This window comes from Bubalus bubalis, chromosome 24, assembly GCF_019923935.1.
Source record: "Bubalus bubalis isolate 160015118507 breed Murrah chromosome 24, NDDB_SH_1, whole genome shotgun sequence".
Classification (NCBI taxonomy): Eukaryota; Metazoa; Chordata; class Mammalia; order Artiodactyla; family Bovidae; genus Bubalus; species Bubalus bubalis.
The window spans coordinates 16,596,719-16,621,764 of NC_059180.1; the positions used below are offsets into that span (position 1 = coordinate 16,596,719).

The window sequence follows — 25,046 nt, forward strand, 5'->3', positions numbered from 1 at the left end:
TTTCAGTAAGGAAGAAAATGAAGAAGCTGAGGAGATCTTTTCATAAAAGCCCATTTACAAGTGTTCCAACCATGTCTGAGATACTCCCAAGTTAGTAAATGCCCCAGAGTAGCTCACATACTACTTTGGGGCTGGGTGCCTGTTGCTGCTGGTGCCTGGCCCATTTCAGGGACGATGAGGTCACTGACAGGTTTTTGTATAATCAAGGAGGTAGCTTGTTAAAGCTCTTAGCTTTGCTTTGGAAATGCTGCGGCATGAAGCAGGGTATCTGTTCTGTGGTGACTCCTACACTGGGATTCAAGTAACAGTTTTGTTAAAAACTCTTCTTTGATTTACTAAAATTCCCCTGAAGATTGAGAGTTGAGTAAAATACTTTTATTGAGAAACAACATTAAAAGATACTTGTTTTGAGAGGGGGGGAAAATCAGAGATCATCCTGTATCATTATCAGTAGGTTGTGTTTACCTTTGCATAATCCTGTGCAGCCTCTGTCCTTGTGCTGGTACCTTTTCTATAGTTTCGGTCATGGTGGACACACACTATTGTACATACGACTTTAGATCTTCCATACTTTTCTATATTTGAACATTAGTTTTCTGACTGTTTATTTTTCCTGGCTGCATAATCTTTCCTGACCTGGCTTCTGGGAAGGAGCATAGGCTTTGGGTATACTAAGACCCAAAGCCTTAGTTTTAGCTAGACCTGGGTTTTAGTTTCAACTCTGCCTCTGACTAGCTGAGGAACATGGGGGAAATGCCTAAATTATCTGTGTTTTAGTTATTCTAAATCCCCCTGGAATCCCATTGTGGAAGAATTCTGAGCTGAAGAATAGGGCCGCCTTTTTTGTTTTGAAAGCCAGAATTTATTTCTTTTCTAGAAGGTTCAAGAGGCTTTAAAAAAGGCCCAGGGTCCCAAAGATGTCTGGGTGTAATTTAAGATCATACTCAGGTGGTGTTGATTGGTTCTTCCATTGCTAAAGCCTCAGTTTGATCCTGGTTGATAAATGCTCTGATAATTTTAAGAGTTGGGTAATGGTGATTTCCTCTGACTTTGGCATCTTTTATAAACGGCTGTTCCATGATCCATGTTCCATGATGAAAGAAGCAATACCAGAAATAGTCATTGATAGAGAGTAGGTTGTGTGACTCAGGTGGATAGCCACCACAGCAATCAAAATAATTAATCCAGTAACAAACTGAAATGTTTGCAGATTCTTCTTGAACATCCTTCTGCATTATTCTCTGAAGCCAGGTCTTCTGATTATCAGCTTGGGTAGCTGAGATCACGATGAGTCTCATCTGGTATCGGATGCAGCTCTTTCAGAACAGAAACCAGCAAATACCTTTCAGGATAGATGCCAGGGGACAACTGTTTAATCTGGTTTTAACAATGGAAATTAAAGTCCTTATTAATAAATCACAAAAGCCTCATTTTAATGGCTGAGGAGATTGAGGCTGAGAAAGGTTAACTACTTTGTTCATATTAATCCAACATTAATATAAGGTGGCAGGTCTCAGTAGGTCTGGGGACCCGTGGAGGTCACCCCCAAACCCTTTCAGGGTCCCAAAGGCCAACCATGTGTTCATAAAAATTGCTGAGACATGGTTTGTCATTTTTATTCTCACTCTCATGAGTGTACTGAAAAACAGGTTCGTTCAGATCCTACATTGCAGTTAACCTTTAAGAAATAGGTACTTTCAAATTTTATTATTAGAGTAGCTGCCATTATCTGAAAAGGCCACTAAAATACTTCATTCTCTTTCAGTTTTATTATCTGTAAAGCTGGGTTCTCTTCATATATGTCAGTAAAACAACACAGTACAACCGATTGAGTACAGAAGCAGATGAGAGAATCTAGCTGTCTTCTTTCAAAAGTGTGTTAGTCACTCAGTCGTATCTGACTGTTTGTGAGCCAGTGGACTGTAGCCTGCCAGGTTCGTCTGTCCGTGGAATTCTCCAGTTAAGAATACTGGAATGGGTAGCCATTCCCCAGGGTCAGACTTTTATCTCCTTTATTGCAGGCAGACTCTTTACTATCTGAGTCACCAGGGAAGCGCCTCATTTTCTTTTAAGCCACAGAGTAAAGACAGTTCCAAAAATGTAAAAACAGTGCTATTCTTCACGTTAACGTTTTATAGGGCAAAATATAATCTTTTTCGTTTAAAAATGTTATTTATGATAACAGGTAAATAGGCTTAATTATTATTAAATGAATTAGATATTTGAAAAATTTCCAGTCTTAATTTCTAATGACAGATATCAATAGAAATAACCAATATAAACATGTTTTTGGTGTCTTCTATGATTTTTAAGAGTGTAAAAACTTCTAAGACCCCAAAATATGAAAACTGCTGCTAAGGTAAAAAAATATTTAAAATGTAAAAATTTATCCAGTATTCCACCTTCCAGAAATAGCATCATTTCAGACCTCTCTTTCTACATAGATATAAAGGTAGAGTAAGGTGAATAAAAGGACAAAATGGCATCATAACACATACATTTATTTATTTTTTAAAGAAAAGTTACTTATTTTTAATTTTTGGACTGCTGGGTCTTCATTGTTATGCTCGAACTTCATCTCGTCGTGGTGCTCGGGCTTCTCATTCTCATGGCTTCTCTTGTTGCGGAGCACAGGCTCCAGGTGCACAAGCTTCAGTGGGCGCAGCTCACGTACTTAGTTACTCTGCGGCATGTGGAATCTTCCGGGACCAGGGATCGAACCCTTGTCCCTTGCATTGGCAGGTGGATACTCAACCACTGGATCGCCAGGGAAGTTCTATTTTTATTTTTTGATAAAGGCTATTAAATTTTAGTTTTACTTGAATTTAACAGAAAGTACTAAATGGAAGTAATTGCTGACTGTGAGATGTTTTTCCACAAGGAATATTAGTTTGTAAAAGATATCTCCAAGGATAAGGAAAAAAAAGATTATGAAAACAAATTTCTGACTACATGTTTTAATTTTAGTCCATATATTTTGAGACTTAATGCTTGTGAAAGATGAGAAAGTTAGCTAGCACAGCCTTCTATAATTCTTCCATTTGTTTAGTCTTGATTTTATATTTAATTCAGTACTCCCTTTGCCACAGCTTCTCCATTCCGTAATTCTTCATTTTTGTTTATCTCTTTATTTACATGGTTTCTTTGTTCATTATTCTCCCTAAGAATTTGTCAGTATATTATCTGAATTTTTGCATGTTTGAGAGGAGACCTTTGGGCTAAAGTCACTCTTTGCCCTGGAACTTGCGACGGTGCGCCTCTGCTTTTGGCTTTGAATGTTACTGTGAATCTGGATTCAGGGCTTTCTTCCCTGTGTATGTGCTTTTGTTGCCTTCATTCCTTCTTTATTCCTAAAGTTTTTGTATTGTTTACTCCTTATTTTTTTTTCTTGGGGCAGAATAAGCCTTTTTATTTTATAAAGTCTCATCTTTATTTCAGGAAGACTTCTTGTTATAGTTACTGAATGTCTTTTTTTTTTTTGTCTTTTCTAAAATCGTTTTATAGGCATCTCCCCACCCCCAATTTCATTTTGTGTGATTTCCTTTGGTGTTTAGTTCAGTGCTCCTCAAAACTAATAAGCAAGCATAAGAATCACCTGGAGAGCTGGTACAAGCACAGCTTCCTGACCCTCCTAGGTTCTGGTTCAGTGGGAGTGGGTGGCGCCTGATCATTGGTGTCTCTGATGGTATCATAACCATCATTGGTATCTTGGTATCAAGCTCCCAGGTTATGTTGATGCAGGTCCACAGACCTCACCTTGACTAGCCCAGTAGTTTTAAATTTTTGGTCCTCGGGCCTGTTTATTCTCTCACTCTCTCTTTTTTAATTGGGATATTTAATATAACTGACATGTAACACTGTTAGTGTTAGTTTTAGGTGCATAACATAATAATTTGTATATATTTTGCAGAATGATCACCACATTCTGATCTATCAACAGTAAATCTATTAATACCCATTACCACACATAGCTACAAATACTTTTCTTGGGGTGAAAACTTCCTTTATACTCTGAGCAGCATTCAAATATAGAATATAGTATTGTAAACTATAGTCACCATACTGTACATCACATCTCCTCCCCAGGGCTTATTTATCTTATAGCTGGAAGTTTGTACCTTTTTACTGCTCTCAGCCTGTTTGACCGACCCTCAGCTTCTGTACTCTTAAGGATTATTGAGGTCCTCAAAGAGCTTTATGAGTTTTATCTATTGATATCAAAACTGAGAAAATTTAGAAGTATTTATTAATCCTTTTTTGGGAGGTGTCATTATATATAAATTCATCTTGGTTTTATAGTGTATTATTGTAATAGTACTACTGTTACGTTTGTGCACATTTTAGAACATTATAAGATTTTATGACGGCTCTCCATTGTGGCTCACAGGCTTTCTCTGGTTGCGGTGAGAGGGAGTAGGGTCTCTGGTTGCCGTGCATGAGTGTTTTTTGTTGTGGCACGAGGGCTTCTCTGGTTGTGGAGCATGGGCTCTAGAGTTCATGGGCTCTAGAGTTCACAGGCTCAGCAGTTGTGGCCCTCGGGTTATTTGTTTGTGGTTATGTAGCCTGAGTTGCCCCGAGGCATGGGGTATTTTAGTTTCCTGACCAGGGCTTGAACCCATGTCCCCTGCATTCTTTTTTTATTGGAATATAGTCGATTTACATATTAATTCTTTTAAAAATAACTGTACTGAACTCAGTACATATAAACAAATAATATATCTTAATGAAAAAAATAACTTTCCAAAGCAATCAGAAATTTTTACTTAGAGTGGAGTTATTTTATAGTTTGTAAATCTCTAACATATAGCTTAATGATAAATAGCTTTTGCTTTTTCTTGCTAGTGGAATGTAGCCTCTGGAGAACTCTGTTTTACACTTGAGAGATAATAAAAATGAGAGGGGAAAATAGCATTCTTACTCTTAGGGGTGCCCGGACCAAACTTTGAGAACTTCTGCTTTGTACTAATGCTTCGTTTTTTTTTGTTTTTTAAGGAGAATTCTTTCTTAAGTTGGTTTGTAAGAGATTTGATGGCATGTATCTTAAAGTCTTTTGTATTTCAGGTGACTTACTGAGTAACCTGTTGCAGAGTCCTAGCTCAGCCAAACTGTTGAATCAGCCAATCCCCATTCTTGATGCGGAGAGTGAGTATATCTGTTCCCTGGCCTTGGAGTGCCTGGCCCATCTCTTCAGTTGGATTCCTCTGTCTGCCAGCATCACCCCGTCCCTCCTTACCACCATCTTCCACTTTGCGCGCTTTGGCTGTGACATCCGGGCCAGAAAGATGGCATCAGTTAACGGCAGCAGCCAGAACTGTGTATTGGGTCAAGAGCGAGGCCGGCTGGGGGTCCTGGCCATGTCCTGCATCAATGAACTCATGTCCAAGAACTGTGTGCCTATGGAATTTGAGGAGTACTTACTGCGTATGTTCCAGCAGACTTTCTACCTCCTGCAGAAAATCACCAAGGATAACAATGCCCACACAGTGAAGAGCAGGCTAGAAGAACTCGATGAGAGGTAATGAAAACAGGTGTGGCTTCGGCTGTGCCCCAAGAACGGGCCTTGACTGTTGATCACGTTGTGCTGCATAGTGTCCGTAATCCTCTTTGGTTTCAGAATCTGGGGCTCCTGGTGAGGAATGGAGAGGTAGGTATGTACCAGTAAGTCTGAGCTTAGCCAGAAGGGCTCGGGTGGTTAAGGGAAATAAGTTGAGGAGGAAAAGCAATTGTACATTGTACAGGTTGGTTGTCTTCTTTGCCCGTCCATCTCCTGTCCTCCCTTCCTCCCTCGTCCGCCCTCTTCCTCACTCTTTGCCTGCAGGTCTGAGGTGGTGCAGGAGCGGAGACCGCTGCTCCGGCAGAGCCAAGCGCAGGAGAGGAGGCCCGTGGAGGTACAGGAGTTACACTCGCCTTTCCTCGCTTGGTGTTGCTTGTTGGTTGTCACTGTTTGACTTTTCCTAAATGAACGTCGTGCAGTGTATAGGGATGTTGTCACTATTGTAAGTTTTATACCGCTGGCAAGGTTTCCTCAGAAGAGAGGGGAGATGTTCATGTGGGCAGACATCTGTGTTTCTTGGTTACTGTTCTCTTGAAAGCAGCCTAAAGTCACTTCACCTGTCTTTGTTAAGGACTCAGATGACTCCACAGTGAGCTGAGGCACAGTCTCATTGTTTATTTCCCTTAGAGATGATGACGTTTATGAATCTTACAGTGTTCATTAATGTGATGCTACTGCTGTGTAAAAACAAGGGAAGATTGGAAGCTTATATATTAAGAACATTTTGTTGACCATTCAGAAAGTTTCAAGCAGATAAATTGTATTGAATTAGTAAATATTTCTAGATTGCCTGGGAGCAGAAGTCGTTAGTATTTCAATCAATTTTCCGTGATTTGTTTTTGTTGTTAAGCTGTGCAGAGTTAAGCCATTTCCTTTTCCTTAGAGTAAGCAGTGGGATATAAAGTCAAGTGCCTAAAGTCAAGACAGTTCTAGTCCTTTTTAAATTTAGCAAGTTTGACAAGTTTTTCTAAAGTTGAAAAAAATCGGTATGTAAGATTATTTTGGTTTGGTTCATTGTGAACAAGCTTTCTGTGAAAGTTTCTTAGTATATTCACAAAGGAACTCATAATCTGATATGGTAATATGTGGGTTTATTTTGCATTATTTGATAATGGCTTTCTATCTGAATTCAAAGGTATCAGCTTTCAAACACACAACTGTATATGTTTATATCCTTTGTAGCTTTGGTTAAGTAAGGCTGTATCTTCATATGGTTGAAAAAACTTAACAGTTAACCTAGCAGCTTACACCAAGCATCAAGTAGATACCAGTTGTTAGTCAAAACAACTTTTACTTTTAGTCTAATGTCTGTTACGGCTTACATTTGGGTGGTATAAAAATGTCATCATGGATGATGTATACTGATTTTGTCACATGTAACTTTTGTGCTCTTGGTTTTATATTTTAATCCTGTGCTTCCTCTTGCCCTGTGAAAGCTGAGAGGTGCCTGGAAGCAGAAAGGTGACATGAACAACACTGTGTGCTTGCTTCCTGGCTCTTGGGTCCCTTCCCCCTAATTCTAAACAGCTAAGTCCTTTCTCAGTTGTTTAGGAGCTACTTAACCCCAGGTTTCTTGCCTCTCTTCTCCTGCTTTTTTTTCTAACTTTCTACTGCTCATTGGCACCTGTACCAGAAGGTGGGCAAGGGAAAGAAAATGAGGTGAAATAAAATCTGAGTGTCAGCTGCCAAACAGTCTTGCCTGTATTCTTTTTAAAAATTGAGTTGGAGATGAAAATAAAATTGAGATTGTGTGTTACATGACCTACGACTTTTCTTTATTCTTTTATGGGTGGTAGGGAATTGAGTACAGCTTCCTGAAGAGCAGTAAAATGGTTGACAGCTTTGAATAACCACGTCAAAATGTAATAAGCAGAGCAAGGAATGAAGAGTTCCTGCTCTTGAGTCTTTGAGTGATTGAAGGCTTCAGAGAGAAGTTCTTTTGTACTTTCCCATCTCTAAGAACAGTTGATTGGTGCCTTACGGTTTTTTAAGTGTTTGGCCCCATGATCCTTATCAAACAAAGTAATTTTTTTTTTAAAGCTTCAGATAAACTTGCCTGTGTGTGGCGGCCACACAGACAGATTGGTCACCCTCAGGTGCTAGGTCCCAGGAGCAATTTGGGACGTTTATTGATGGCGCAGTTTTGCTCTTCTCAGGACTAGTCTTCTTCCCCTTTATTATCTCATATATCTTTGCTTTAAACAAAAAAGCCAGCTTCTTGCAGTTAGGACTTTCAGAATTGCTTTTAGCCAACATAATTTTTGGCTAAGGCCAGGTTTACCTTTTTTTAATCAGCCTCTGAAATGTGATTTATGGAGGTACACCCATCTCATTTTCTAATCACCTTTTGGTATTGAGGGGCTTATAATGACAGTTTCTGAAATGTGAGAGTGATGACGTGCTGTGTGTTTAATAACAGACATCTCTTATCCTTACAGCTGTGACCCACACTCCTCTGTGAAATGATTTTTGAATACAAATGAATTGGGAACTCCCTGTGATGTGAAAAGAAAAGAGCACTGGATTGGGAGTGGATGGTGGTCCCATTCTTCCATGAGCTGGCTGAGTGACCTTGGGCCAGTCACTTTGTCTCTCTGGGCCTCATCTGTAAAATGAAGCATCGCTAAATTGTCCCTGAGTCTTGTCCAGCTCGAACAGCCCTCCTCCCCTACTTCTGAAATTTTTTAGAGTGGATTGGGATGTGCTATGTTTAATTAGCACCAGAGCTAGAGGGTGGGGAAAAACACGAACATTGGGTTGCAAGCTTGAGTAGATCTTACCTGGATGCCACGCCTTTTGTATAGCCTTGCTTTGTTTTGGGGTTTTTAGCACATTCGTTTTAATATTTTGGCCTCGTAGCAAAGAAAACCAGCCCTCCAGACGTACCACATTGAAATGACAGCAGATCCGCCCGTCGGCCTTCTCAGTACCGTTTCCTTTCCCTTTGATTGGGTCATCACACTGAGTTAGCAAATGTGAGGATGCTAGCTTATAAGATGCCTTAGTAGATGGTGTCTGAGGATTAAAGTTGCTTTTCTGCTGTGTTTCAGGTGGTAATGGAATGAAGGGTTGCCTGACCTGTAGGTAATTGTTGCAGGCCTTTATATTTTTAACTGAAAATATGTTATAAATCTGTATAGTTTTGTACTGAAGAAATTTGGATTGAATTGAATTCTCCTCTAAGGAGGTGACTGCGTTTCTCACTGTCGCCTTTTGTCTTCTTGTCTTCTCTAGCTACATCGAGAAGTTTACTGACTTTCTGCGGCTCTTTGTGAGCGTTCATCTAAGGAGAATCGAGTCCTACTCCCAGTTCCCTGTGGTGGAGTTTTTGACACTTTTGTTCAAGTACACATTTCATCAGGTAAAGCACTGGAATGGCCCATATCCATCCCTTTCCCACCCAAGAAGCCCACTTTGTTATTTTGAGGAGAAAGAACATTATTTTATTTTGCGAACATTTACATAGTGCTTATTATATGAAGATGAACCCCTTTATCCTTCATAACAACCCTATGAGGTAGGTATTATTATCATCCCCATTTTACAGATAAAGAAACTGAGGCACAAAGAATAACTTGCCGAGGGTCTTAGAGTTGGTAAGCAGTGCAGCAGAATTTGAGCCCACAGGGCCTGCAGCTGTAGTCTGTAGCTGCCACTAGCCTTCCCACAAGGAGGCGGTAGGTAGTGCAGCTCTCAAGAGTTCAGTTTTGGTGGATCCGGTTGTTCCCCCCATTCTGCAGTTGTTTTTTGAGCTCCTATTGTATTTCCTCTTAAGCCAAGTCCTTTCTCTTCATTAGAATTTAGATTCTGGTGACCCAGTATTTTTTATTTCTGTATATATTTTAGCAACTTTATTGAGATAGAATTTACTTGCTAAGAAATTCACCCGTTGTAATTGTACAATTCAGCGGTGTTCGGTAGACGCATGGACTTGGGCAGCCATCATCGCAGTGCTGTTTTGGATCTTGCAGTCATACCCTTTCACTTGTGCTCATTTGCATGTCTTTTTTTTCCCTTTTATATAATTGTCTTTATTTCTTGAAACTTTATTTTGTTTTGGGGTATAGATGATAAACAATGTTGTAATAGTTTCAGGTGGACAGCATGGAGACTCAGTGATACATAAACACGTATCCATTCTCCCCCAGACTGCCCTCCCATCCAGGCTGCCATGTAACGTTGAGCTGAGTTCCCTGTGCTATACAGTAGGTCCTTGTTGCGTGTCCTTTTTAAAATGAGCTTTTGGGGGAGTTCCCTGGTGGTTAGGATTCTGGGCTTTCACTGCTATGGCCTGGGTTCAATCTCTGGTCAGGGGAATTGAGGTTCCGCAAACCTCAAGGTGCAGACTGCCCTGCTCCCCTCCAAAGCTTTTTGTTGAAGGGTTACACACCTAAAGAAGTGTGTAAATCATACGTGTACAGCTTCATGAGGTTTCCCAAAATGAACAAAGATTTCCCAGGTAACCACCACCCAAGTCAAGAAATAGAATGTTACCAGAATCTCCCTCATGTCCTTCCCAGATCCTCCCCAGTTCTGACTTTAGCAGCTCAGATTAGTTGTGCCTGTTTTAGAACTCCTCTAAATGGAAGCATACAATGTAGATTTGTTTGACTTTTTTCATTCAGCATTATGTTTATGAACTTCATCTGTGTTGTGTGTGGCAGGCGTTTGTTCTCACTGTTTTATAGGAAGTCATTAGAAGCCACGTCACTGTTGATTTGGGCTACTTCCAGTTTCTGGTGGTCATGAATCATGCAGCAAACGTTTTTGTGCCTGCCTTTGGTGACATGCATAACTCCTTCTGTTGGTGTGTACTAGGAATGGAACTGCTAGGTCAGGGAGGGCATCTGATTTTATAACTAGTCATTTTGGTAGTTTGAAACATATTGTAACTTCATGAGGCTAGAGGAGAGGCAAGGGTGGAGGCTGGGAGGGGTGTGTGAATGTAATAGGGGATTTGGAAGGGCATGGGTGGAGGAGGAGGAGGTTAAAGAATTGATGAGATGTCTGATAGAGGGGCCAATGAGCGCAGAGCTAGGAGGAAGCCAGCTAAGCTCACCAGGGCTGAGATGGGACAGAGGTAATGCGATACAGGAGGGTGAGGATGTAGGAGAGAAATATCAGAAATGGGAGAAACTGGAAAGAGAATCAGGAGAGAAGGAAGGCTTTGATTGATAACTGTAGAGTAAGTGCAGTAGATGTGAGAGAGAAGGAACCAGTGCTGGGGGCAGAAAGAAGGGGTTTATTTGGGAAAACAGAATGGAATGTCATATAGCTTTGCTCTCTATGTAAAATGGGATCTTTTAAAGATTCATGTTATAGAAGGCTTAAAAAAAAGTTTTAAGTATGCATGTCTAATGACTACTTCTTTGAGTGTTTGAGCTCTGGTTATTTGTAATAGGCCTCTGTCCTTGGACATGTCTTTTAAATTTCTAAGGATTTAGACTGCAGGGGGGCATCTTTTTATTTTTTTTTCCATTTTTGACTGAGCTGGGTCTTCCTTGCCACACGAGGGCTTTCTCCACTTGTAGTGAGTGAGGGCTACTCTAGCGGCGGCCAAGGGCTTCTCGTTGCACAGCACGGGCTCGAGAGCATGTGGGCCTAGTAGTTGCGGCTCATGGGCTTGCTTGCCCCGCGGCGTGTGGAATCTTCCTGGACCAGGGATTGAACCTGTGTCCCCTGCATTGGCTGGTGGATTCTCAAACGTCGAACCACCAGGGAAGTCCTCTAGTTCTCTCTTTGTTCCTTATCTTGTTACCTTAGCAGGTGACTTTACTTCTGAGCCTTGGTTTCTTTAGTCTGTAAAATGGAAAGAAGAAAAATATCTCTTCGTTTTCCAGGACTATTGTGAAGGTCAAATAGACCAAATGCAAATGGAAACAAATCCCCTGGAGAAAGGAGTCGTGGTATCATTAGTTTCTAAAGGCGCTTGCCAGTTAGTCTTTAGTGACTAACTGGCTCTGGAATCTGATGAGTAAATCTGAGTATGGGTACACTTGAGAAAGGAGTCTGTGAGGGCTCTGCAGAGTTGACACCAAAAGTGCAGTCAGCCCATCCACCTTTATGACCTTAGCCTTCTGTGCCCAGAGCAGTCGTCAAAGGCCAGACTGTGGGCAGCGCAGGAGGCCTCACAGTGGGGCCTGTAGATATGGATGTGAACCATGGTGTTTCAGGTCCTGAAGAGGGTGTATCTGCCCACTTTCATCCAGCCTCAAGCCACATAGTAAACCCTCAATTCAAAGGCATGAGAAAGACGTGTATAATCGTGAAGCACTTTGACATAGCCATTAGCTCTTGGCTTTTCTCAAAAGCCACATGCATCTGATCAGTTATGTATTTTGGTGAGGGAGCTGATAGGTATTGCTTTTCAAATCAAGGAAGGGTGACTGGGTAAGCTCCTGACAGGAAGCACAGCACACTATAGCCGGGACAAGGCTACATCTCCTGGCTGCCAGTCAGTGCCTGTCCACAGGCTACCCATATTATTTCCACATGGCTTATTGTGTTTTTTTTTTCCTGCTTATTTTTCTAATTCATTTTGTGCTCTGAGGATGGCCCTGCCAGTGGTCCTGATTGAGCTGTTAGCAGTCTAGTTCCAGGGCTGCCCTGTGGATTATGAGTGGAGTCTGCCACTTTAAAAAATAAAAGGTTACATATTTGACTGTGTTACGTCTTAGTTGTGGCGCACGGGCTCTCCGTTGTGGCACTTAGGCTTCTCTAGTTGTGTAGCAGGGGCTCCAGAGCCCCCAGGCTTAGTTGCCTCACAGTATCTGGGATCTTAGTTCCCTGACCAGGGATCAAATCCAATTCGCCTGCATTAGAAGGTGGATTCTTAACCACTGACCACCAGGGAAGTCCCTGCCACATTTTTTAAGTTTATAGCTTTTCTGTCTTATTCGACTCAGCCTGGGTGTAGAACTCGCACTGTACACCGCCACCATCGTTGTAAGCTACCTCTTGGACAAATTTCATACCTGCCCATGTAAACTTCTGGATTTTCTTGGATCAGAAATGGAAGGAAGCTGATCTAAGAAGATAGTGTTATTATTTCTTGCCATATCTAATCCTGCTACCAGTGATGTAGTTGAATGAAGTAATCACAAGTAAAACCAAGGAGTTCTTGTAGGTAGCAAGAATTTGAAGGGATACATAAGGGGTTGTGGGGCGGGGGTGCCACAGATGAAACTGAATGTGTATGAGGAGGACTGGATACTGGAGAAGAGAGTGCCTGGATTTTGCTAAACTCCTGAGAAAGTGCAGTGGTCCAGTTTCTAGGACCCTATAAAGACTTGCCTATAAAGACTTGCTGTCTTCTCACTTTGTCCTTATCAAAACTCAGGCGAGAGGTTGCTGTTAGTCTGTTTGACACATCTACTTTGCAGATGAGCCAGAGCCTGTGGGTCAGACTTAACGCGCTCACTTAGTCTGTCATGTAGGAAGACTGCAAGTGTTTCTTTCCTAATGTTCACATGTGTAAACTTGTCATTTAGAAGCCTCTGAAACTTAGTTTTTGTTTTATAATAGTACATAGTGGAAAGAGCATTGGCTGGGGGAGTAAAGAGACCTGCTCCTATCCCTGACATTGAACATATCTCTGGATCTCAATTTCTTTTTCTCTGAAGCAGATTTGAATCGGAGGATCAGTGAGAACTCTCCACATCACAGTCTCAGAGTTCAACATAGGTGTTCTCTCGGCTTATTTTGTAAATTGGTTTGTTCTGCATAATATCTCCTTAATAATATGTTCCATGGTAACCTTGTCTTGTTAGTTCAACAGGGCCCAATCGTGAAGACCAAATAAAAGACACCAATTGTGATTATTACTAAGAAGTCGAGGGAACCTAGGCTTATAGTTGTAGCGTTCTGGTGGAAGTAAACACTGGTGGGTGTGTTTCTAAGGAGTAGTTGCATTAAGTAATTTCATTGTCTGGATTTCTTTTGCACCATAGCCTACTCATGAAGGTTACTTCTCTTGTTTGGATATCTGGACGCTCTTTTTGGACTATCTGACAAGTAAAATTAAAAGCCGTCTGGGAGACAAGGAAGCAGTTCTCAACAGGTAAACCACAGAAACATTAATAACTAGAAATAGACATTTTGGTCAGTTTCTCTTGTGGCCTAAAGAGTCCGCCACGCAGTCAGACCGCTTTAGTGAAACTGAGTCACTTCAGCTATTTAGGTAGTAATGCCATTGAACATTCTCTCTTCCCCTTAGATACCTCATTTTTAAAAAACATTTTTCTGATTAAAAAAATAACATGTATTAAATTTTTAGGTATGATAATGCTTTTGTGGCCCCTTCTCCCCCATGACCCATACTTTAGAGATATAAGTTGAAGTATTTATTGGATGAAATGATATGACATCTGAGATTTGCTTTAAAATAATTCCCTGGGGCTAGTGAGGGAAGTGGGTTGACCATTTGTTGACAATTGATGTTGAACTTAGTTGATAGGAACTTGGAGTTCATTGTATCCTCACTTCTTTTGTATGTGCTTGAAAATTTCCTAAATAATGAATACTTGTCAGGGATAAAAGTATTTATTTTAAAAACTAGCAAAGATAGAAAAATAAAGAAGATAAGTTTTCTATAATCCCACTATCCAGAGATAATTAGTTTTGTACTTCTTGTTATAGTTTAGAAACAGAAAATGGGGAAATGTTTTTTCCCCACATTTCTCAAGACCATTTTTCTTGTTTGCAGGCAGAAAGTATGTTTCCTATACACTGTGGTCCTTATATATCTAACTATTTGAAGCTAATATATCTAGAGTGTTCAGCATATTACAAATGCTCAGTAAATAGTATGAGTGGTGGATGGTGGAGACAGTGAATACGTCTCTCCTAGAGAGGGCCAACGGAGAAGGCAATGGCACCCCACTCCAGTACTCTTGCCTGGAAAATCCATGGACAGAGGAGCCTGGTAGGCTGCAGTCCATGGGGTCGCTAAGAGTCGGGAACGACTGAGCGACTTCACTTTCACTTTTCACTTTCATATATTGGAGAAGGAAATGGCAACCCACTCCAGTGTTCTTGCCTGGAGAATCCCAGGGACGGGAAAGCCTGGTGGGCTGCTGTCTCTGGGGTCGCAGAGTTGGGCACGACTGAAGCAACTTAGCAGCAGCAGAGAGGGCCAAATGGAGGTGGTGAGGAGAACTCCCATTTGGGGAGAGTTGGACTGAACCTCTTAAAACCCTTTCCATCGCTGAGGTTTGAAGAGTTTTTAAAGTTCTAAACGGTATTTGCATTCCAAGTTTAAGCATTTGCACTTTCATTTCCCAAACTATTTTTATGATTGCAAAATAGCTTCCAGCTTGTTACGGTGTCAGGTCACATGTGGTTCTGGGTAGTATATTTGTGTATCAGAAACCTTCTTACACAACAGTAGATCCCGTTTTTGGTGAATTTGCCAACTGTGAGTAATTGTGTTATTGAATGAGATTCTTCAAAGAAAAGGCGCTTCCGCCAGATTCTCTTTCTTGTATGCTGAGCAGTCGCATCCTTTGCTTCTGGGACTGTGCCTGATTTTGCTATATTTAAGTGGTTAGATGGTCTTTCACATCGCTCAGACTTTTTGGAAGAGTAAGCTGAGGAAATGATCGGCACGAAAATGCTTTTAAAAGCACAGTACAAATGTGCTTTAGGTGAGGAGAATACGGTATTGTTCCACTGAGAGATACTTGCGCTGATTATTGCACCAATAGAAGGAGCAGTTGGTGCAGTTTAAATTCCTTTTCTGCTTCATGGTAGCAGTGTTACTTTTGGTCAAGTCATATGGTAATCACATTTCCTCTTGCAAAACGAGCATACTAATACCTCTCGCAGAATGGCTGGGATTCAGGAAATCGTGCATATAAAATACCTGGCATAGTGTCGGTCACATGTGAGGCGCTCAGTGGATGGTCACAGTAGTGGCCACACAGTAATAATAAGTCATCGAAGATGTTGCTGTCGTTTGAGGTGGTGGCTGTGGAGTTAAATGACAGGACCCCTGGACAGCAGAGACTCCGCAGCCCACTTGCAGATGTTGACCGGCCTGCCTGCCCAGGCATCTGTCTTCACAGTTGTCAGCGGTCCTGGCTGACCGCTTTAAACACTAGGGATTTTTCTCATTGATCAATGGATTATTATCCTAAATAAGGCTTTCTGATTTTTCATGACTTAAAAAAAAAAATACACATATAACACTTTCATACTTTTAAAAAACAACCCAAACGTTCAAAGCTTGTCTGGTTTATGCCGTTAGGGGTGACCATCATCTGGGGGAAGCTTGTCCGTCTGACACCCCCTAGTGGTCAAAGGTAGTAGACTACGAAGAAGGGTGTTCAAGGCAGTCTGCTGCGTGCTCAAAGAAAATAGCTGAACTCTGTGTTTCCTGTCACCTCTTAGGGAGCATATTTATAGAGGTGCATACTCAAAAAATCTTAAAGTTTTCAAAGTTTGGCAACCACAGCTCTGGGTTATCTTAGAGATCCCAATATATTGAAGCAGCTGATAAAGAGCACTGGCTACAGATAATTACCACATTGATTTTTAGTGAAGAGCTTGTCAATGCAGTCAAATGTTTTTCAACTGATAAAATATATCTGAAAGAAGTCAGGGGGCTTTTGTGACTTGGACCAGAATTTCAGAAGCAACTGGTCTTGCAGGAAGTAGTCAGATGTTTTCTTGGTATCTTAAATGGGAGACGTAGGTGTGGTTAAGTCACAGAGACAGCATTCAGTTCCTGTCTCTTGTGGTTTATAGGTTTTGCATCATTCCTCACAACACAGTGGTAGGCTTTGTAGGCTACAAATTTAGAAGTATAAATGTACATAGATTTATTTTTGGTCCTAGGAGTTTGGAAATTGGAGCTCCGCATGTTCCTTGCTCAATGAGGATGCTCAAGAATTTCTTGTTCAGAGCTGGTGGGGGCTTGGAGAACTTGAGTCCCATTGTTAACAGCTAAATGTTCTGTAATGCACCCAGCTGAACTAATTGCCAGTGGGGTTCACTGTCCAGGTTTGCCGTTTTGAATCAGTGGTGTCGGAAGACCTGAATTTCAGTCTCCTTTTCCCCTTTGTACTTTGGGAATGGTTGTGCCTACTTTACAAGTTCTTGAGCTAATTAAATGAACCAGTGTGTGTAAAGTACCTTGGCTGATAGTAGATGTCCAGTAAATAAGTATTCTCATCCTTTGTCTCGCTTTCTCTAACTTCCTTCTCTCTGTGCTTGTCAATGTGTAGGGAGACACCTGGGTAGAACTTCTTTTTACAGGAGGATGAGGAAACTTGAAGTGTGTTAAGCAACCTAAAGTTACTGAGTCATGTCCTGTGAACCCCTTTGTCATGAGATTACTGGCAAGTGCTGGCCACAGACCTGCTAGGGATTCCAGGTGACATTAGATTGGACTGTAAACAAATGTGGGTAGGCGTGAGAAAACTTGCTGCCCTTTTCTTGTGAGTGTGTTTTTCTGCTTAGTAAAGAGGAAGTGCCATTGTGACACACCGCATTTTGATAGTAAAAGGTATTAACTAGGTTTATGTCAGGGCTTCAGTAGCTTTCTAGCTCTTGATACATGAAATTCATGCTGTTGACTGCCCCAGAGAGCAAGTGAATAGGATCTTAGTTATTTCACTGAGTTGAAAAAGCTATCCAGGATTGTGCTTCGGTGCTTTGTAGTTATCTGACTTGTAGGTTTGTTTGTTTATTGCCTGCATATTGATTCATTTGTTCTTTTTCATTCATCATACATTTACTAAGCAGCTGCTATGTAGTTGCCTTAACATAACATTTTATTTAACTCTCAGAAGTTGGGGTGCTTCTGAAATCACATTTGTGGTTTGAGCCACACCGATCTGTAGGTTCATTTCCATAGTATATTCAAGCATTTAATGCTCTTAGTTTCCCTCTGAGCACTGCTTTAGCTTTATCTATCAAATTCTAATATGTTTTAGTTTCCTTTTCATTCAGTTTATTTTGTAATTCCTCTTGAGAATTCCTCTTTGGTGTTTAATTTCTAAATATTTGTGGATTTGCCCTGTGTCTTCTTGCTGCTGTTTTCTAGTTTATTATTATCTGCAAACATATTTTGTGTGATTTCAGTTCTTTTCAATTTGTCAGGATTTGTTTTATGTCCTGCTCTTTTTGGGGCTTATTCATTGTGCTTGAAAGAGTGTATGTTCTGCTGTTGTTGGGTGGAGTGTTCTAGATATGTCAGATCAGATTGATTGATTGTGTTCTACATGTTATCTTTTTATCCAGTTTGTTCTATCAGTTACTGAGAGAGGGGTGAATTTTCCCAAGTAAAATTGTGGATTTGTCTACGTCTCCTCTCAGTTCTATCAGTTTTTGCTTTGTTTCTTTTGAGACTCTTTTGTTAGTTCTAGAGAAGGAAATGGCAACCCACTCCAGTATTTTTGCCTGGGAAATCCCATGGACAGAGGAGCTTGATGGATTACAGTTCATGGGGTTGCAAAAAGTCGGACATGACTGAGCAGCTAAACGACAACTGTTAATTTCACACAAATTTAGTTTTCCCTTTCAGTGTATCTACTAAGTGACTATATTTATGAGTTTTTAAAGTCATTGCTCTGTATATTAAAATGAATATATATTTAACTTTTTGAGTTAACATATTACCACGTCAGGTGTAATATAGAAGCCTCACTACTTTTTTGCTCTCTTTCCTTGTATTGAGGTTGCCATATATTTTCCGTCTGTGAGCAGTGAAAATCCCATCAGACAGTGTTCTGTTTTTTGCTTTCATCCAGCATTCATATTTTAAAGATCTTAAGAGAATCAACAGAGAAACAGTTGTTATATTTACCCAGAGATCTGCCAGTTCTCATGCTTTCCCTTCATTCTGAAGTTCCATGTTTGTGTTTTAAAATTAATTAATTAACCGATTAATTTTGGGGGGCTGCGCTGGGTCTTCGTTGCTTTCTCTAGTGGTGGTGATTGGGTGCTGCTCTTCTTTGCAATGTGCAGCCTTCTCGTTGCAGTGGCTTCTCCTGTTGCAGAGCAAAGGCTCCAGAGCACGCAGAATCCAGTAATGATGGCTCGTGGGCTCAGAAGTTGTGGTGCATAGGCTTAGCTGCCCCATGGCATGTGGGATCTTCTTGGACCGGGGATTGAACCCCTGTCCTCTGCATTTGCAGGCAGATTTTTTTTTTTAGAAAAACCTTTAAAAAAAAATAATTTTATTTATTTAGTTCTGGCTGTGTTGGGTCTTTATTGCCACGAGGGCTTTTCTGTAGTTGTGGCAAGCAGGGGCTACTCTGTAGCTGTGGTGCATGAGCTGCTCCTTGCCACGGCTTCTCTTGTTCCAGAGCACGGGCTCTAGAGCATTCAGGCTTCATTAGTTGTGGCCTGTGGGCTCGGTAGTTGCAGTGCCCTGGGCAGGCAGGTTCTTAGCCACTGGACCACCAGGGAAGCTCCCAGGTTTCTTTCTGATTATCGTTTGCCTTCTCGATTAGCCAGCTTGGGTTGCCATAATGAAATACCACTGACTGGGGTGCCTTAAACAATAGAAATTAATTTTCTCTTACATGTAGAGAATGGAGGTCATAGATGAGGGGGCTGGCAGATTTGGTTTCTGGTGAGGGCTCTCTTCCTGGCTTGCAGACGCTGCCTTCCCTTCATGTCCTCACATGGCCCCTCTCCTGTGCTTGCATGGGGAGGAGGGAGCGTGAGCACACTCCACTCTCTCATGTCTCTTTCTTTTCATGTAATTAAGGCCCACCCCACCCTTATGATCTCACTTAACTTTTATTACCTTTCATAGGCCTTATTGCCAAATACAGTCATACTGAGAGTTGGGGGCTTCAACATAAGAATTTTGAGTGGACACAGTTCAGTCTAAAACACCCTCCAGCTGAAGAGCCTCAAGAGTGTCGCTTATAATAGCTTGCTTTAAAAATCTTCGATAATTCCAGCATCTGTGTCATCTGTGACAGTTTGCTGATTGTCTTTCCCTTGACGGGTGTTCAGTGTCTCCTCATTTTTTGTATGTCAGCTATTTTAGAGCCCTGTACATGTTTGTTCTACCAGCTTTAGGCATGACTTCCATCTCCACAGTCACTGTATGGTCAAAGATGGGTGCTGAATCGATAGACATCACACCCGTGATTCAGCCAGCAGGAGTAAAGGGGAGAGGTTGGACAAAAGCAGCTTTCCCAGAGGCCCCACCAAATAACTTCTTTTAAAATTTCCTTGACCACTCCTGTCTGCAGAGGAAGACTGGGAAATGTAGTCTTTCATTTGGCATCAGGGCCTCATGTTCTCTTACTGGGGAAGAAGGGTGTTGGATAGGCAGATGACAAATATAAGCTCTATGTGCAAGTGTTTGAACTTAGCCTTTTTCTAAAGTCTACTGAAGTGGGATTTTGATTCTGTTTGCAAGTTTTCCCACAGATGTTGCCTATTTTATTAGTGATTTTTCTCTGCCAACATTCTCCTCTGGGCCATCATGCTTAATTACTTGTCTAGCTTGTTAAGTTATTTGCAAATAATGAGGGACTCTTTGAGGGATTGAGGGGGGACAATATCTCTGTCTCGGATGAAGAAATGAGCTCCTGTGCCCACAGAGCTCTGAAATGTGACATTTCAGGAGGATTTTTAAGTAGTCTTTAGACCGTATCTACAGTCTCAATACAGGGGTTGTAACTCTTAGACTGAATGGACTGTACTTGGTCATGGTATTGGATACTTTTTGGCTTTGATTTTCTTGTTGTCCTGGTATTTCCGGTATAAGATGAGGTGATTGATAAGTTAGAGTCTTGTCAGGAAAGCAGAAATTACACTTACTTATTTTAAGAATTCAATGTAGGAAATTGCTTGAACAAATTTTAGAGGCGTGGAAAGCAAAAAGGAAACACTGAGACAACACAGATGATAACTACAGGAAGCAGTTTCATCCCTAGGGCTAGGGGTACAACGGAAAGGTATCAGGGACATTGACTATCAGAGAGACGGCCTCCATGCAGCTAGAGGTCAGATCTCTGAGGGGAGGGAATCCCCCAGTTGCCACAGCTCAGAAGAGGGGCCCCAGGGAGCTGGGACTTACTCCTTTGAGGAGAGGTTGTGACCTGGCTCCTATTGGCACCTCAGAGAGAGGGTGTGATGGGGCTGGCTTGGGGAATGTGGAAGCTGGAACCTGTTACTACTGCCGTTACTGCCTGGGGACCATTGTTGGGGTTACACTGCCAGCACGCAAGCCGGCAGGAAGAGTGGGGTCCCTTTGCCGTTCAGTTTTCCTCCAGTGTTTGATAGAGTCCAGCAAGCAGAGATGAAGCGTGTTGTGCGCAGTTTCAGTCCCAGCATCACAGAGTATGGAGAGTGGACTGGCGCTAGGAGCTGAACCACCAGGGTGGGTGCTTTGCTCTGACTGGGCCCAGCCCTGAACTTCTCGTAGAAACATTTCAGGAAATGTTTAAGGCAGACGTTTAGGCCACATGATTTGTTCTTGAAAATTAGTGGTTTGTTGGCCCTTGTGGTAGAAACTATTACATATAACTTTGGTGCTGAGTTAGATTTTTATCACGGGAAATATCCAAGCCTCTGGCTCCAAATGTTTCTTTGAGAAATTATTTTTAGACAGATCAAGGGGTTAGGGTGACCCCAGACTTTTTCCATATCTTCTTTTTGGCTTTAAGTGTTCTTAAAAGTTGATTAAAATTGAGGTTTTGGGGAATGGGTGGAGCAGGCTCAAAGCCTGTTGGTGGTTTATGTGTAGAGATAACATGAAGTGTTGAGTTAGGGAGCCCTGGGTTCAAACCAGCTAGCTTTGTGACCTTGGGCAGTTGATTTAACTTCTCTTAACTATAATTTCCTCAGCTATAATTTCCTCATCAGAAAAGTATCAGTAATACCACCTGCCTCTCACAGTTGTTGACAGGATTGAATTATTGGGTTCCCTGGTGGTCTGGCACTTAGGATTCTGGGCTTTCATGCCATGGCCTGAGTTTAATTCCTGCTCAGGGAACTGAGATCCCACAAGCCATGTGGTGCAGCTCCTCCCCCCTCCCAAAAAAAAATCAAATCATTGAGTTAATTGATATTTATATATAGTACTTATAATCTTCAGGGCAACCACTGAGAAAAAAACTTTAAAATATATGGTAAAAGAAATGGCAAGGGAATTAAAATAGTACACTCAAAACTATCTATTTAACACAAAAGGAAGCAGTCCTAGTGGAAGTAAGGAATAAAAGATAAAACACAGAGAAAACAAATAGCAAAATGGCAGAAGTCATTCCTTCCTTATTGGTAATTACATTAAGGCTTAACTTCTCTAGTTAAAAAGCAAAGATTGGCAGAATGGACTAAAAATACATGATCTGACTTCATGTTGTTTACAGGAGACCGACTTGAATTTTAAAGGCACAAATAGGTTTAAAGTAAAAAGATAGGAAAATATATTCCATGCCAACAATAACCAAAATAAAGCTAGGGTAACTACACCATGTTGGGGGGTATTCTTAGTCACTCATTCGTGTCCAGCTCTTTGTGACCCTTTGGGGTGTAGCCCACCAGGCTCCTCCATCCATGGGATTTTTCAGGCGAGAATACTGGAGTGGGTTGCCATTGCTTCCTCCAGGGGATCTTCCCTACTCAGGAGTGAACCCATGTTCTGTGTCTCCTGCATTGTAGGCAGATTGTTTACCTGCTGACTACTAAGTTAGACAGAATAGACTTTTAAGACAAAAATTGCTACCAGAGACAAAGGATATTATACAAGAAGGTGCCTGGAACGTAGCTGCATAAGCTGCAGCCCTGCTCCTGCCCCACTGCCACATGACGTTGGCCAGTCCATAAACTGCTTTAGTCTAGATGCTTCCTGTGTGCGGTAGTCCAGTGTAGACACCGTTCCCTTCAGAATGCAGGGGGCCTTTTTGAAATCCTAGGCTAAAAGCCTGCTTTCACCTGATGTTGCATTTCTCCCTGCCACACAGGTACGAAGACGCCCTAGTCCTCTTGCTGACGGAGGTGTTGAATCGAATCCAGTTCAGATACAACCAGGCCCAGCTGGAGGAGTTGGACGATGAGACTCTGGATGACGATGTAAGCAGCATAGCCTCGTTGGCCTTAGTCCTTGCCATTTTGTGGTATGAATGGAAATGCAGACTTGGAACCCATAGCTCTTTGCTCTGGAGACCGTCTTTAAGCCAGAGCAGTCTTACGGTTTGAGTTACACATTTGAAATTTGTATTCTGCTGGTCGATTTGGGTTTATGAACCGTAAAAACGTTTTACAGGCATTTACCTATATGGACTAGAGACGTAAGTAAAGAAACCATACATACAGTGAAAAGTGGTTTAGTAAGAACTTGGCATCCCACCTATTTTCCCCTGCCTTGCACCCACATTCTGGGCAACAAATCTAAGCTAGCTGGATACTGGTAAGGATAGTTAGAGATACTTAAATGATAAGGCTAGAATAAAAGGACATCTCTTTTGATTATATCTTATTAATATAAACTCATATCTCTTAAAATAAACCTTGAGTTTATTGATGCTGGCATGCCCCACATTGGTAAGAAAAATGTCTTTAAGGATACAATTCCAGTGTTCCTTTTTCTTAACCACCATGCATTTAAACATTTTCAGGTCACTGTTACAGCTCTCAGAATAGCAGCCACTGTGCTGTGGTTAAGACCTTGAGGATAGCCATATCTGGGTTAGAAACAGCCTTGTGCTTGGAACCAGATGGCCTAGATTTGACTGTGCAGCCTTGAGTACAAAGAAGGTAGCAGTCTGGTCGCTGAATTTCTCTGAGGTCTAATTTCCACGTCTCCCAGAAGGGGAAGGATATGTCTGAACCGCCCTGTGTTGGCCACGTGCTGAGGGCAGCACACGTGGACACAGTGGCACGTGCCTGGTGGGTAACAGGTGCTTGGTAGCACTTGGTAGACTTTAGCTTCACTTCCTGTTACCTGTTTGATGTAAGCCAGTGCATCTCATAGTTTTAGCCTGAATAAGAGTCACTGTGAGACAGCTTGTTAAGCAGACTTTGATTCAGGAAGTGTGTGTGGTGGGGTGGGGGGGAGCATGGTACAGAATTTGCATTTCTGACAACCCCCCACCCCGGAGATGCCCATACTGCCTGTTCATCGACCATACTTGGTGTAGCACTGATGTGGCCAGTTATATAAGCTCAGGAACGGGCTGTCTCAGAAGGTAATGAATGACAAATTCCTATAGCTGGGATGACGGGAAGGGGACTTGAGCATTTATTTTACCAGTCACTGTTTAAAATCTCTTATTCCTATGACAGAGAGAAAAGTAGGTCATTCTATGTGAATTGTTTACTTTTTGAGGAACCAGATTCTTATGACATTAATTCATTGGATCAAAAAAATTTTTTTTAGCTTGGCCTTTTTAAAGTACCAAATAACCTGGTTTACTATTTCTTCACATACTTACGTCTGAGAGTGGGCTTGAGGTGGGGGGCAGGCTGGCAGGAAAGCTGATGAGCTCTGCCATTCTGGGAAGAGCTGATCCTTCTTTGTTTGCCCCGCAGCAGCAGACAGAGTGGCAGCGGTACTTACGCCAGAGCTTGGAGGTCGTGGCCAAAGTGATGGAGCTCCTTCCCACACACGCCTTCTCAACGCTGGTAACGCACCATTTGGAGGGGAACGAAGAGCCTAATTATTTCCCTGCATATAGCATGAGTAGTAAGGCTTTTGTGGTCACCAGTCTTATAAAATGTATATTTTTTAAACAGAATAATAATTAGGATAACCGACCCTTGAATTTAATGTGTTTAACATTTCCTCCCAGTATTTTAAAATGAGCTTTTGGAAGCTCTGTTTTTCTTTCCTAAACTCTTGGGTATAATGTAAATTTTACTGATGCCTTTATGCTTTCACCAGTGGCTTAGAAGTGGCCAAGCCAAGTGGAAGATTTATTTATAAAAATTATACTGTTGGAAAGTTAGCCTTTGTAAAACTCACAAAACTGTTGGCAGATTATTTGCTGGGCACTTTCTGTCTTTTTATGTGTACACAGAATCCTTAGTCATAAGGACTGATTTCATTCACTAAGTGATGCTTGTTATTTGAAGGCATTTCATTAGCCCATGTCTCCTCTAAAGGCAGGATAGTTCACTGGGGTCGGGTTGCATTGCGCCGCCCAGCTGTGTCTTGTGTTTTCTCATGAAGAGTGCCATCTTATTTTGCCATCTGCCTTCCGTGGGGACCTGTCACAGTAACGTCTTAATTTTATCTTAACGGTGAGTTAGCAGCTTTAGGAAGAAAAGATAGAGCTCTGATTATGAAGGTCCTGTCTGCTAAATGAGTAAGGCAAACTGACTCCAAATAATTCGGCTGTCTCTTCACTCTGTCATGCAGTTTATAAGGCATAACTGCGCTTTTTTTTCAAGGGCAGGGTTTTCCTTGGACTTGAAGGGAGGTGGGTCCTGTCTTAGAGCTCTAGAAAGTATAGACCATTTGGGGGGCTTGATATCCTCCTTCAAGGACATAACTGTCATAATAATCATAGTGCTTTGTTTA

The 25,046-nt window shown here is 41.6% G+C and overlaps 1 protein-coding gene across 5 annotated transcripts in view; it reads left to right on the forward strand.

Moving 5' to 3' along the window:
• XPO6 (exportin 6) overlaps positions 1-25,046 on the forward strand; it is a 106,872-nt gene that overhangs the window by 50,286 nt on the left and 31,540 nt on the right. For 3 of the 5 annotated variants that reach the window (XM_044935986.2, XM_044935988.2, XM_006070557.4), the window contains 5 exons: positions 5,062-5,515; positions 8,789-8,915; positions 13,504-13,613; positions 22,489-22,597; positions 24,056-24,148. In XM_044935986.2, the coding sequence (XP_044791921.2) occupies positions 5,062-5,515; positions 8,789-8,915; positions 13,504-13,613; positions 22,489-22,597; positions 24,056-24,148 (893 nt within the window). The remainder of the gene's footprint in view (positions 1-5,061; positions 5,516-8,788; positions 8,916-13,503; positions 13,614-22,488; positions 22,598-24,055; positions 24,149-25,046) is intronic. The other 2 variants (XM_044935987.2, XM_006070558.4) reach the window with 1 other exon arrangement.